We start from the raw sequence: 14,210 nt of genomic DNA on the forward strand, positions 1-14,210 counted from the left end.
CGTTATGGTGCTCGATATTCAGGCCGTATGGGAGCTTTTGAAAAGAAAGTTAACAGTTCTGGCAGTAATTGACTGGATCAAGCAGTCTGTCTGCCATAAAACCCTTGACCGCCTTTTTTTGCCCCACCCCCATTGCTCTGCCTGATTGGCTGCAGCACACACACTGGCTCCATTCACTGAGCTCTGCCAGCCCCTTCCTGCTTGGGATTGCGGGCGGGCGCAAAAGGCTATGTTTTCCAACCCATCCTATCCCATCACGGCTTGGCCTGGCGTGTGCACATAAGCCGGGACATTCTTCCCAGGGCCGACCGAAAGCGTTGGTGGAGCACTCACCGAGCAGCAAGGGGCAAGAAAGGGGGCTCTCACGGGCGATTCATTGTGGACCTTTCTTTTATTCCAGTGGAAGGACATCATGGTAACATATTTTCTTTGAGTCGATATTTGATGGTCATTTAATTTAATTCCATAAAAAGGTTTCACAAACTTTGATTTTCACAGTTACAGTGCGCACGTTATAACTTTGTTCCAAACCCTTTTAAGCGCTTGTCTGATACTCTGCTAACGAACGGCGAGTAGGTAGAAAAACTCATTCTAATTTCATGGTTAAATATTCCTCCCATGAACTTGTATCTTTGGTGAAAGCTTGGGTGAGTGCGATTATCCCTTTTAGAGCAGTAGCGTGCATTGACCCAGAAATGCTGAGTAACCTGAAATCGATGTTTTGACAATGTTTGACAGAACCTTGCAGCGTCTGTTCAAGATTTCCCACGGTCCTCTTTGGAAAACTGTTACCCCATGCTGTGCACTGCCCTCACTGTGTTTGCTGTCATAAGGTGTTGCTCGTTTAAGGGCAGTGATTTCTGCCCAACTGATGTCACTGTTGCCCTTCATGTAAATTCCCCCATTTCACTTTGTCACTTTGTTTTCATAGTTGGCTGGAGTTCCATGCAAGCAACCTTGCTGCCACAATCTATCGAGTAGATTTGATTTGATCTGGGCAGGAGAGCTAGTTATATCATCTGGTTTGTGTTTAAATCCTCGTGGATATTTCCCAAGTTTTTTTATGTGATGTTTCAGTCACCCTTTTCTTTCTTATTGCATTCTACATTCCACAACCTGACATTACAAACTATTATTACAATAAAGTTGTCTGAGTTATTGAGCGAGTTCTAAATAGATCCTCATTTCATGGTTAAACTCCTGAAAAACAAACATCGTTTGACATAAATGCAGTTGAGAGGGTTCCTTTTCTTGAGCAATGGTGAATTTAGGTTTGTTCACTGGGGTGGATATTTGGGTCATGGAGTTCAATGTTTAGTTTGATGATCTGGCTACCTTAATGTAATTGCAATTTTTGTTTTCTGAGCTGGAGTATAATTTTGCCTCTGGAATCTAAATTATTGTTTAGTCATTGTGTTTTGTCAAATTGCCCATCTACACAATCTGCTCACCCAAGTTTTAAAATGATATTGTACTCGTAATCCCTGTGTTCTTACATGGGGACATCTGACTTTATCCAGGTGTCATTGGTTGGAAAATGTGAATCCATGCTGGAAGGGAATTCAGGGGGAACCATCCTTTTAAAACAAGTTGACTTTGCAACAAGTTTTGAATGATTAAAATCGTTCGAAGTTTGTTCACCATAATGTTGCACCAGAAACTTTTCCAGGAACATTTTGGAAACGATGTTCAGTATTTTTGAACTTGTCAGTTTAGGCTATGTTTGATTTCCTTAACATTTTATTCATACATCTCGACCTCACTCCCCCCCCCCCCCCATATATAATCACATGTTGTAATCAGGGCTAATCGGTAAGCATTGTGAACTTCAGTCAATATTCTGTTGCTGTATGCATTCAGGTTTAAGCAAAGCTTCTTCTGATACCTTTTTGTCCATGATACATCTATGAATGTCCTTTTTCTTTCTCTCTCTTTTTTTCCTAATTCACAAACATTTTCAGCTTTTATTCAAATGTACTTTTCAACCAATTTGTTGGCTTTATCGCACATCATTTGTTATCTGCTGATGAGTATGTATTTGATATGTATTTTTGATCGACTCTAAAATGCATGCTCTCTCCATCATTCCCTTTTGTAACATTATTTGGTTATGGTGTGACAAACAAGTGCAAACAGTAGATGTGTATGTGGCTACATATTTATGCTGATCAATGAAGGATTTGAAGGAAGCTTCCTTGCTATAATTCCCTGACCGGTGTTTGTGGGGTTGTTTGTCGGGCGACTCTTCCTTCAGTTCTGGCCCAATTCCATCCAGACTTACTACTGAGGATCAGCATAACCCCAGTTAATGTATAGGGGTATTTTTTATCTTTACCAGTGGTCTTAAGGGGAAGGAGATGCAAATTATCGATGTAAATGGGTATCGTGTCACGCCGCCTCCAGGTGGGGGAGGGTATTACAAGTCCCCATCGTTTACAGTACAGTATTCCCGTCTCGACGTTTTCCAGTGTCGTGAGGTGTTTTGGATTGTAAGCAGTCAGTATGTTTTTGCTTCATGCACATAACCCGGGTTATTTACTTTCCTGTACAGAGCTGTCACTTGCCTATACACCACCAAAATAAAGGCATTCGTCATAAGAATGTGTTGCATGCTTGGAACAAGATCACCCATAGAGCGGGTACTCTCTCTCGGCTAGTTATTGTCATAACAGTCTTTGAGTCACAATTTTTTTGTTTTTGAGGTAGACTTAAACCTAGCATGATGCAATTTAGGTGAGAGTTCATAACATTGATCTGTTCTCTGTCCTACCTTGCTTATTCTTAGAATTGTTCAGTTTATTTGCCATTACTTTTCAAGTTGTAAATATGAATATACAAATAAGGACAGTTCTCGAGTTATCAAAAAGTGGAGTGATGTTCATCAACTGATAAGGCATTGTTGACTTCATTGTCATGGCCAATATCGAGAAAGTATACCTTGGAAGTACATAAGAGCTGCCACTGCACTATAATAATAATTATACACGTCTTCGAGTCATTTTGAGATTTTGTTTAGCTCGTGTTGCAATTACCTTGGGGTGGTAAAAGAACGAAAGAAAATGACATTAAAATGAGGGCTGTGCACTGCCTAATGCTCCAGATTTTGCAGTTTTGTTCTTTCTGGCAGAGCCATTGAAGTTGTTGGCAACTTTTAAATGCAATATGGTCTACCATCACAAAGGCCTTGTTTGTAAACAACTGAGAGCAATGTGTGTGTTGGTATATTGTTGCAATATTTTCAGGGAAAAAAAAGATATTTTTGTTTGGGCAAAGCACCACGTTTATCCATGTGAGATTGTTGATCTGTACGTCCATTGTCTGACATTAACTAAAACAAGGTTGTAAGATTTTTGTAGCATCACTAGATGCATATTAAAAAATTAATTATTTACACCTCTTATATTAATTAATTAATTGGAGCATAGGCTTACTTATCTCCCTTCATTTATCTGATAACATTGCTCTCAGTAATGAATTCCATGTGATTGGTCTCAATGCAGACCTGGTGTTTCAAAGGTGATTAAAATGGAGGTTTAAACAGAAAATTTCGAAAAAAAATCACAACTATTCATTTCATTTCATCCATCTTGGTGATCAACTCATTAGATTGTGTGGTGATTTGTGCTGTGATGTTTGGCCAGACTCATTTGTATCCTGACTTGAACAAAGTTGGAACAATACAAGGCTTTCAAAATGACATATGAATGCTAATGAGGCATTTTGCACATGCATTTTGTTTATTTTCAGTGACATGCTTGAATGAACTGGGACACTTTTAACCTGCCATTGTGAGGGCAAAATCAAATTTAAATGGACTTTTCAACATGTTTTTCAGCATTTTAAACGAAAGAGTGGCAATTTCAAAATTGTGAACCCTAATTGTGTTCCTGGATGCAAATCGGATTCCCGTAAATATAGGAAATACAATACATATCCATTGATGACAGGTGTTGAGCTCCTACCATTTCTTGTTAATACAAATGTGTGCCGGCGATGCGCGCGCGCGTGCGCGCGCGTGCGCGCGCGCACACACACGCACACACACTGCAACACTCAGAGGGAAAGATCAAAATTCCAGGAATGAAGATACGTCGCCGGATCTTCCAGGGTGATAGCCTTTCCCCCTCCTGTTTTGCCTAGCCCTGGACCCATGGAACAACCTCATTGATGAGCAAGGACATGGCTACTACACCCTAACGTCAAACAAGAGAACTTCCAAAGAGCCAGGAAAGGTGACATATCTATTGTACATGGATGATCAAAAAACTCTTTGCACCAAACGATGAAAGATTGGTAGAACACCTGGAATTGGTGAAAGCGTACTCTGACATTCCAATGGAATTTGGCCTAGATAAGTGTTCCATGTGCACATTCATTCAAGGTAAATCAATATACAAATCGACTGAGATACAACAATGCAGGATCTAAACAATGAAGCATCATACAAATACCTTGGAGTGGAAGAGTGCCACTAAATGTGTCACAAACAAATGCGCAAACGAATTGCCAGAGAATACTTGCGTAGATTGAGACCGATACTGAAAACATACCTTACCTCAAGAAACAAAATCAAAGCCATCTACCAACTAGCAATACCAGTATTCCAATAGAGCTGCGGAATAATAAACTGGCCACAAACTGAAATCAATAAACGCAAGGTGGAGTCATGGGGAGGAGTCAGCGCCAGCTCGACACCTCCCCGACCAGGGTGTAAATGCCCTGGCCTGTTGTACTCCCCCCTCCCTGCCTCAGATGTACTGCACCGTGTGTCAGGTGTTGACCACCACTGCTCAGAGGTGATCGACTGAAGCCCCAGACCACCAGAGTGGATGTCCGTAGCAGTTTGAGGCTGTGCACCATCCCAATATTGGTTCACTTGTGGCCCCCTGCGATGAGCGCCGACCCAGCACTCAAATCCAGTCCATCGGATCTGCACAACTGGCATGGTGAGCAAGACCATCTGCCCAGAAGAGTGTGGGGCACAGTGCTCACTGAGAGTGCCATGTAGACGAAATATAGCATGCAATGACACTGCAGTTAACCATGTACGGCTCAGCCAAAGCAGGTCAAGAGATTGAGGAAGTCGACGGAAAGCACATCGTCGACAATAACAGACTCTCCTGAGAGGGCCGCACACAGAGAGTCGCAAGCACCATGGAGTTGTTCTGGGAGAGGGGAGTAGGACCCGTGTCTCGGGTGGCCCCCTCCTGAGACGTTGCGGTAATACCGCGTGTCTCGTCGGAGGGACGTGTCCCCATGAGCCCAGCCGTACCATGGACCAGTCACTGCAAGCAGTAGACCGGTCCGAGGAAGGAGAGCCGCCACTAGAGACACCACGTGACCTGGTAGGAGAGGTGTTAGCTGTTAGGTCTGCATCCAGACGTGAGCCAAAATGCAAGATATGGAAAGAAGAAAACTTACCATCCACACAATGTTCCACAAAAATCAGTGCATCCCGAGAATGTACCTGCCAAGACGGGAAGGAAGTAGCGACCTGATTGAACGCAACCAAGTACACAGAATGACATCTGTCGGACTGACTGCATGAAAAATTCAACACACTACAGAAACTAATTTGTACGCAAACACGGAGACAGCATGCCAGAGACAGTATCCCTAATCCACCTCGCAAAGATGTTCCAAAGACGGGTGCAAATAGAAGTTGTCACGCATGAAACCGAAACAGCAATGAATATAGCTCAACCGATGGCAAAAAAGATGAAAGAAAAATATAAAGTGAAATATCAACAGATATACACCGACAACTGAAAAAACGACAAAAGAGCAGGATGATACAGAACAAAGTTGGACAGATTGGGCATAGAGAACGAAGGTTTATTGGAATGGCTAAGAAGAGGTCAGCTCAACTGTGATGGAGAACTAATCATTCTTAATTCCCAAGACCAAGGACACTACACGAATGGCTTTAAGAAAATAGCAGGACTGAGTCATTCGGTCAAGTGTAAGTTCTGCAAGTTAGAAACAGAAAGTACGAGCCACCTCCAATCGGGATGTTAAACACTCATGTCGGAACAGCTCTACACACAACACATGTAAGCACAACAGGGCTCGACACAACACATGTCGGCACAACAGGGTTTGGAGAGTAATCCACTGCCACATCTGCAAAAACTTCAACATCCCAATCCCAGAAAACTCATGGAAACATGAACCAAAAGCGATAATTGAGAACAAGAAAGTAACGCTCACATACGACCTGATGATCCTACAGAGCGTGAACATAGAAAACACCCATTGTGACAAGATATATAATAGTACTTGGGGATAAAAAAGAAAAAACGACATTGACAATTCAGGTCTCAGCTCCCAGTGATTTTGGCCTAAACAATGCAGAAATGAAGAAAATGACCAAATATTAAGATCTCAAAAATGAAGTGAAAACATCTTGGAATCTGAAGAGCACCGACATTGTACCAGTAATCATTGGAGCACCGAGAATGATGAAGAAGAACCTTAGAGATATTAAAAACCATCCCTGGGAATATTAATACAAACATATTGCAGTTGGAATCTGTCCAGAGCTCAGTGACTATCCTGAAAAGAACCTTTGAAACCAAACCTTTGAGAAAAACACAACTTCATAGCTTGGTCCATGAAATGAATCGTGATTCCACCTCCCCCCCCCCACCCTGCTTTTCCAAAATGGTGGAGGATACTTCAAGACCTGGGAGGACTCCATTCCACCCTCTGAAACCTGCATATGGAGATAACTACCAACAACAACACACACACACACACACACACACACCTTGTCTTTTTTGACACACAACTGTTCCTAACAATTCTATCACGCATACAAAAACACACACGTGCACACACACTTTCCCGACCGCATCGATAATCAGCTGGGCACCATTCATCCTCGAGGTATTTGTCCGTTCACCACAGAACCTCTCCAAATGGCGGATCCACAACCTGTCACAGATCCACATTAGTAGATTACGTAAATCAGTAGATCCACAACCTCATTTGCGTCCAGGCAGTCTGTTAACCCATCGTTTTCACAAATGCACAAGAATCAAATAAATACATAAATATCTAAGAAAGTGTAGTGAATTTTCCACCAAAAAATAATGACTAATCAATGGGAGAAGCCTCACCAAAAGAAATGTCAATCGTCACACACATCTCGTTTTTTCACACACAACTCTTCCTACCAATTCTAACACACACACACACACACACACAGACACACACACACACACACACACCCACACACACACACACACACACACACACACACACACACACACACACACACACACACACACACACACACACACACACACACACACACACACTTCTCCTTGCAGTAGATGCAAAACACATAATTTCACCTGTGGCCCTGGAGTCAATCAACCAATATATTTATAACAGCTCTCAAAGCTCTTGTACCCCCACACCCCCCCCCCCAAACATGTTTAAGAGTAAATGCCGTCATTTTAAAAGTTCATTTTAAAACTTACGCTGTGGATTCACAAGCCCCAGATATTGTTGTGGGCCGGGGTTCGGTGGTGATAAACGACCACTATGTGGAGCAGTAGAGTCGTCTCCCACCAAATACCCGGAATTTATAGGTCGTCACCCCAGTTAACTCTGGAGCCGACGGGTCACTTAAAGGACCGTGGTCGCCAATGTTTTGACGGCGTGATGTAGGGTCCACTTGTCTATTCCAATTTACCTAAGTACTCACACCATTTAGCAACCGTGGAAACCACACCCTTGGCCGACTCTGTCCGGACCGAGTCGCAGGTACCGACTCGGATCCAGCGTAACCGAGCGGAGTTACCAGAGCCGCGCCGGTCCCAATGACAACTTGCTGGCCCAAATGGCCTTACTAATTCTCCATACGCACCTTGCTCAGCCAATGAAGGAAAGCACAGAAAACGAGCTGGTAATTTAACGGGTTTATTTTACAAAGAATAATCGCGTGGGGGGGACACAGAGCAGAGTTATCACGAATAAAAGGCAGGCAATGCACAATGAGCAAAAGCACTTCACAATCCCACTTAAAGACGGGGTCCACGGACACACGCACACGCACACGCACACGCACACGCACACGCACACACACACACACACACACACACACACACTTCTTGCAGTCGATGCAAAACACATAATTTCACCTGTGGCCCTGGAGTCGATCAACCAATATATTGTTGCGAATTCGCGCCCGCCGGTGTGCGAACGGCCACGTAACTCGAATCGCGGCACGTCGCCCACCGGACAGACAATTCAGTCGTGACCCTCTCGGAACAACGCCGGGAGCTAGTCACGAGTGGGGGTTTAACCTCACCATATTCGTGCCAATTGCCCACCCGCGCTGGATAGGGTTGCTCGCCAAATTCGATCTACCTAAGTACCTGCGCGAATGGTCGACCGGGCGATCGTACCACGCCACAGGCCGACTCCGGACACGAACCGCTTAAGCGGTCCGTTCCATGCTACAGTGACAACCAAGCGGTGTTATCGTCAGCCTTGACGGTTCCAATTGATTACCGGGATGTTGCACCCACTACGAACCCCTTTCCGTGATGCAAGATGGAGGGTCAATAAAAAGGAAAAGAGATGAAGCAGAGCGGGAACAGTTCAATAAGCAAGCATTTTTATTCACACACACACACACAGACAAGCACGGAAGGCACGTATTTACAGTCATACAGTAATGAAAAATGCACATATAGCAATTAAAACAAAAGAAACGATGCAGAGCTACAACCGAATACGCGTACACACGGCAACACTTAAAACAATACTGCTTGAGCCAGACTGGCGCCACCCACAGACATTTGCACAAAAACCCCAAAGAAAAGAAAGAAAAGTCGCGATTTCCCTTTTATGGCTGGTCAGTCCCTCTCCCGCGACCGTCAGCGTGGTCGCCCTTGGCCCCGACCTCTCTCGCGGCCGGCGAACCCTCTCCGGCACTCCCCGTCCAGACGCACAGGTCCACCTCGCAACGGGCGCTGCCGCGTCTCCCGTCCGTGCCTTCGTGACAGGGCCACTCGCCAAGGCGCGGGCGCAGGACCTCTTTCCGAAGACCAACCAGACCACCAGCCAAGACGAAAAGGAAGAGGCGGAAGAGGAAGCGCGCCCGCTCGTGTCCGTCTTTTATCGCGCGGGGCTCCGCCCTTCTCCCCGCCCCGTTCTCGGCTCCACCTTCCTTCGAGAGGGTTCCCGAAAAGGGCGTTCCCTCGCGCTTTCCCTCCACCCCGCCCCGTGCGGGGGCCGGGGGGGGTCAGTATTTAGCTCGGATCCAGAGAATTGTTCCCCAAAAAGAGGCCCCTCCTTTACATGACCTCTGACCTTTGACCTGCATCGCCCCTCCTCCACTCCAAAGCGCGGGGAAGTCAAACGGAAGGAACAGGTGGGGAAACCTGCGCATCCTCGCAGTTCCCTCCTTGGCGCCTTTGTTTGCCATTCGGAAGCGGACGTAGTGGCGAAGATGTAGTGGAGGTGGCGTGGTTGCAGTGTGGTTGGCGCTGTGATGGGGATGGCGTGGTTGTTGAAATGTTGTGTGTTTGAAATAAAAGATAGAGAAAGAAAAACGACTGACTCAAAGCGTCGCAGCCCGGATGGATCACATAAATTCCCTCTATACAACGGGTATGGGCTAACTACACATGTACCTATGAAGATATCTCACCTGAGGGTCCCTTATGGTGTAATGCGAATTTCCACAGCCGTAACAATATTTATAACGGCTCTCAAAGCTCCTGTACCCCTCACCCCCCCCCCCCCCCAATCATGTTTAAGAGTAAATGCCATCATTTTAAAAGTTCATTTTAAAACTTACGCTGTGCATTCACAAGCCCCAGATATTGTTGTGGGCCGGGGTTCGGCGGCGATAAACGACCACTACGTGGAGCAGTTGAGTCGTCTCCCACCAAACACCCGGAATTTATAGGTCGTCACCCCAGATAACTCTGGAGCCGACGAGTCACTTAAAGGACCGTGGTCGCCAATGTTTTGACAGCGTGATGTAGGGTCCACTTTTCTATTCCAATTTACCTAAGTACTCACACCGTTTAGCTCTCGTGGAAACCACACCCTTGGCCAACTCTGTCCGGACCGCGTCGCAGGTACCGACTCGGATCCAGCGTAACCGAGCGGAGTTACCAGAGCCGCGCCGGTCCCAATGACAACTTGCTGGCCCAAATGGCCTTACTAATTCTCAATACGCACCTTGCTCGGCCAATGAAGGAAAGCACAGAAAACGAGCTGGTAATTTAACAGGGGTTTATTTTACAAAGAATAATCACGTAGGGGGACACAGAGCAGAGTTATCACGAATAAAAAGCAGGCAATGTACGAGCAAAAGCACTTAACAATCCCACTTAAAGATGGGGCCCACGGACACACACACACACACACACACACACACACACACACACACACACACACACACACACACACACACGAAACTGGACCCCGTGGGTCTATCCGGTAGAGCCGGGCCGGGGTACTTGTCCCGCCTCGTGCAGACGCATCAACTCGAACCACCACGGTGGGACTCAAACCCATGACCCGAAGTCCAAGGCCCACGACCCTGGCTGCTCGGTCACCAGACTTGCCCTCCAAAGGTCCACAGACGGCTCCAACCACGACCATGACCGTCTGCAGAGCCCTCGTCGACGACCGCTCGGCAATCGCCACGATCCCTTCTCTCCCGAACCCTGGTCCTCACAACCAGTCCACTCTTCTGAGGTGGGAGGGGTCTCTTGTCGTTGCCACTCGCCTCCTGATTGGACGAGGGGTTGTCAGATGACTCGTGGTCACCTCCCGATTGGCTGGGGCATGCGTGTCATGCTCGCCCTTCGCTCATTCGCTGAAGGAAACGTCCATGCCCTGCCTTGGGGCGGAGCCTCGATCTGAGGCGATGGAGGCTCTGCCCACGCCTTCAGCCAAAAACACGTGGGCAATGGCGACTGGGTCGAGTGTGGGACGGTGGCGTTGTAGTGGATGTAGTAATAATTGTTGTTGTCGTCATTGTTGTAAAAACTTAACTAAAAAATAACTCTGTGCACACACGAAATTCCCATTAGACCGAAGGAGGGATTCTAACTATAAACACATACTTATCGAAATAACTAAGCTCTGGGGACGGCTGTCTGTTTGTGTGCAAAGGCTTCCAGATTCGTAACAATATAACTTCCCCCCCCCCAAATCACTGATAAGTACCCAAACCAGATAAGGTCCTCCCTCAGGGAAGTCTACCTCGTACATCTTGCTCCCAAGTACATAATGGCTGACACAAGCTTTGTTTATTTTCATGTCATGAAGATGATGTTTGACGAGTTTGTAGCCTTTACTTTGTTGGTAATGCACAGCATCATATTTCCCATTGCAGACATCCATCCATCCTGTCGGCTGGATGCTAAACTTCTCCAAGTCTTTCATTGTCTAGTGGTACACCCCTTTCTCTCAGGTACCTTTCCAAGTATTTTGGCTTATTTTAGAAGCTTTGTGAGCCATTTTAGGGAACAATCTTTCTCTTGCATACAATATACGTTAGCATAGCCTGATCAACATTGCTGCAAAGGGGTTCTTTGCATGTGTGCCAAGTATTCTGGTGAAGATTTCGTCATTTCTAAAGTCCCCAATTGTCTGGCCCCTCTTTCTTTACTTTTTCTTATCTGGAAATGGATTTCCTTTGAATCAGATTTTGGATTATTTAAAGAAAGTGTAGTTCAATTTATCATTATCAAAAGGCAGTTCATGTCTGAGTTTTTTTTTTTTTTGTAGTTTTGTCCATTTAAAACTTAACAATGAGAAAGCATCCTAAAATGTAAAACCCATCTGCATCCGCTTTGTATTCAACTTAAACTTGACGAAAGCAAGAGCTTAAAAAAAAGGAAATTTTATTTATTACTTTTGTCCATCTTCTTATGATAAATGTTTGTTTTAAATTTTATTACAAAAGCTCAAATGGTAAACGAGAAAGCATTTCAACATGCAAGAGGGCAAAATAAAGAAATACAGAAGCAATTTAAAAACAAAACCGGCCGTCTCGTAGTGTGCTGCGGAGGTTGGACTAATAAAGGGTTATTTGTACTGACTGTGACTTTGCCTTTTGACCTTTTGACTCAATTATTAATTTGCCTTCATATTCTCATAATAAAGGTTTGTTTAAAATGTGATGACAAATGGTAAAAATGTTATGGCCTAGACACGCTTACAATTGCAAAACTCCGTCTCCTGCTGTGTGGGCACTCAGACGGGTTAATTTGAACACCAGTATGTCAACCATATCAAGTTAATACAGCAGACAAATCAAAAGTTTCTGGGTAGTTCTCTGCTGTCCCTGGAAACATGCAGATGAATTTGATCAAGCCAATTGGATTAGTTGGACCGACACTAAAAAAATTGGAAGATGAAGAAAGCAATTTTAAGTTTTGCTTTAACATACATAAATGTTTCCATTGTGCAAGTCCTTTTCAATGCACAACCTGAAAATAGTTTTCCTGTCGTGGCATTTGAAGGGTAGGTACTTGATGGATTTGACTTATAATGCCGCTTTGTGTGACACAAGCAAAAGCAGTGTTCTCAAATGAGCTGCACATGCAGCAAGTTAAAGTACACAGTGTTTCCTGTGTAGGTTTGTATGGTGAAAAGAAAGATACATTTGGAGGACAGATTGACAAATGGAAAGGCTGTCAGTTAGAATGCTTTTGTGGATTATATAAAGATGAAAATTGATTGACCTAAGGGAAGCATTATCTGTTTTGAATACAATTTGCTTTCCTTTATGCAAAGAATATCTTGTAAAATCGCTTCTTGATCATTATTTTCCATCTACTTTTTTCAAATGCATTTGGAACGTTGTGCATTTGGCTAAATAAACTTGTTCCCTGTGGTCTATGCTCATTTGCCAGCAAACTTTCTGGATGTGCCTGTGCTGTTGGCTGGCAAATGTAAATGTTAATTGTACGAAGGCAAAACTGACAAAATATGCCTGCTTCCAAAATCAGAGCTAAGTCGTACATTTGGCTTTACTTACTGAGTCCGAAACACCATGGTTTTGAGAAGCACATGATGACGTGTTGGTTTGTTTTTTACCTGATGGGCTTTGTTAGTGGTATAGTGCCAGCAAAATGTGGGAATTTTTATCCATGGACTTTTTGTCTCAATACTATGTATTAAAGAACATGATTTTGTGCATCAATACCTATGAATTAAATAACCTGATTGTGATTTTGCTGCATGCTGAATAAACAATATTGACAGTATTGTTCACAAAATGAGGTTGCTTTTAGTTCCTAACCTTGTAGTCTTTCCCAGACTGTAACGTGAGATGAGAGGAGAGAGAATTTTTCCAACGGGACATAAAATGCCCCTGAAGTCTGTAAAGATCACTTATGTCCTTTTAGGGGTTGAAGAAGCAAATCTATTTGTTTTACATGAAAATATGGAATTTTTTTTTCCACCCTTCTCTTTCCTCCTTCACTTCCCTTCACACCATCCTTCCTCTCTTTATACCCTTATCTTTCCTCCTTCACTTCCCTTCACACCATCCTTCCTCTCTTTTGTTCTATTTTATGTTCCTTTTCTGAATTACTAATGCTTTGGCTTGGTCTCCCTCCTCTCTTCAAATGTTATCAACGTCGCACTTGAGCAACCTGTTTGGTACACAGATAAGGCCTTAAGAATGGCCCTCCAATATTTAGTCTTCATACTATCTAAGGCTCATGGAAAAGCAGCAACACAAGTCATGCAGCCAAATGCATGAGAATATAATGGACTTGACTGACCTATGGCTTGGAGGAAGTGATCTAGATCACATATGTCCTTTTAGGGGATGAAGCCAGGCACCCCGGGGAATCTTCCCGGGGAATCCGGGTCCCGGCGATACCATCTTTGACGTACCTTTTCTCTTCACACTCAGTGGGGAGTTGAAGAGAAATGTCCACCTCCCCATGGATGCCAACCCATGGGGTTTGTCTGTGCTCTATCCTTTAAATGCTGGGCATCAACGAAGCACTATGTCCCATTTTCAAAGTCTTTGTTACGACTCTGTTAGGGTCAGATTCAAAACGCCAACTATCCAGACTCAAGGGGCTGTCACACCTTGACGTTTTAGCCAGCGTATGGCAAGGTATCAAAATGTATGTAAAACGCTGGCGTATGCTGAACTATTGTTGTTGTTTTTTTAAAGTTTTGGGCGTATAATAACGTGTTGGACATATGCA

General features: G+C 44.4%; 1 protein-coding gene across 2 annotated transcripts in view; it reads left to right on the forward strand.

Moving 5' to 3' along the window:
• Positions 1-219: 219 nt before the first annotated feature.
• The window catches only part of LOC147023575 (uncharacterized protein KIAA1755-like), a 121,181-nt gene continuing 107,190 nt past the window's right edge, over positions 220-14,210 (forward strand). The window contains exon 1 of one of the 2 annotated variants that reach the window (XM_085889084.1): positions 220-415. In XM_085889084.1, coding sequence (XP_085745210.1) covers positions 413-415 — 3 coding nt within the window. In that variant the 5' untranslated portion in view covers positions 220-412. The remainder of the gene's footprint in view (positions 416-14,210) is intronic. The other variant, XM_085889082.1, reaches the window with a different exon arrangement.

The sequence above is a fragment of the Eptatretus burgeri genome, chromosome 7 (assembly GCF_056783735.1).
Source record: "Eptatretus burgeri isolate ZD-2024b chromosome 7, Ebu_testis_v1, whole genome shotgun sequence".
Classification (NCBI taxonomy): domain Eukaryota; kingdom Metazoa; phylum Chordata; class Myxini; order Myxiniformes; family Myxinidae; genus Eptatretus; species Eptatretus burgeri.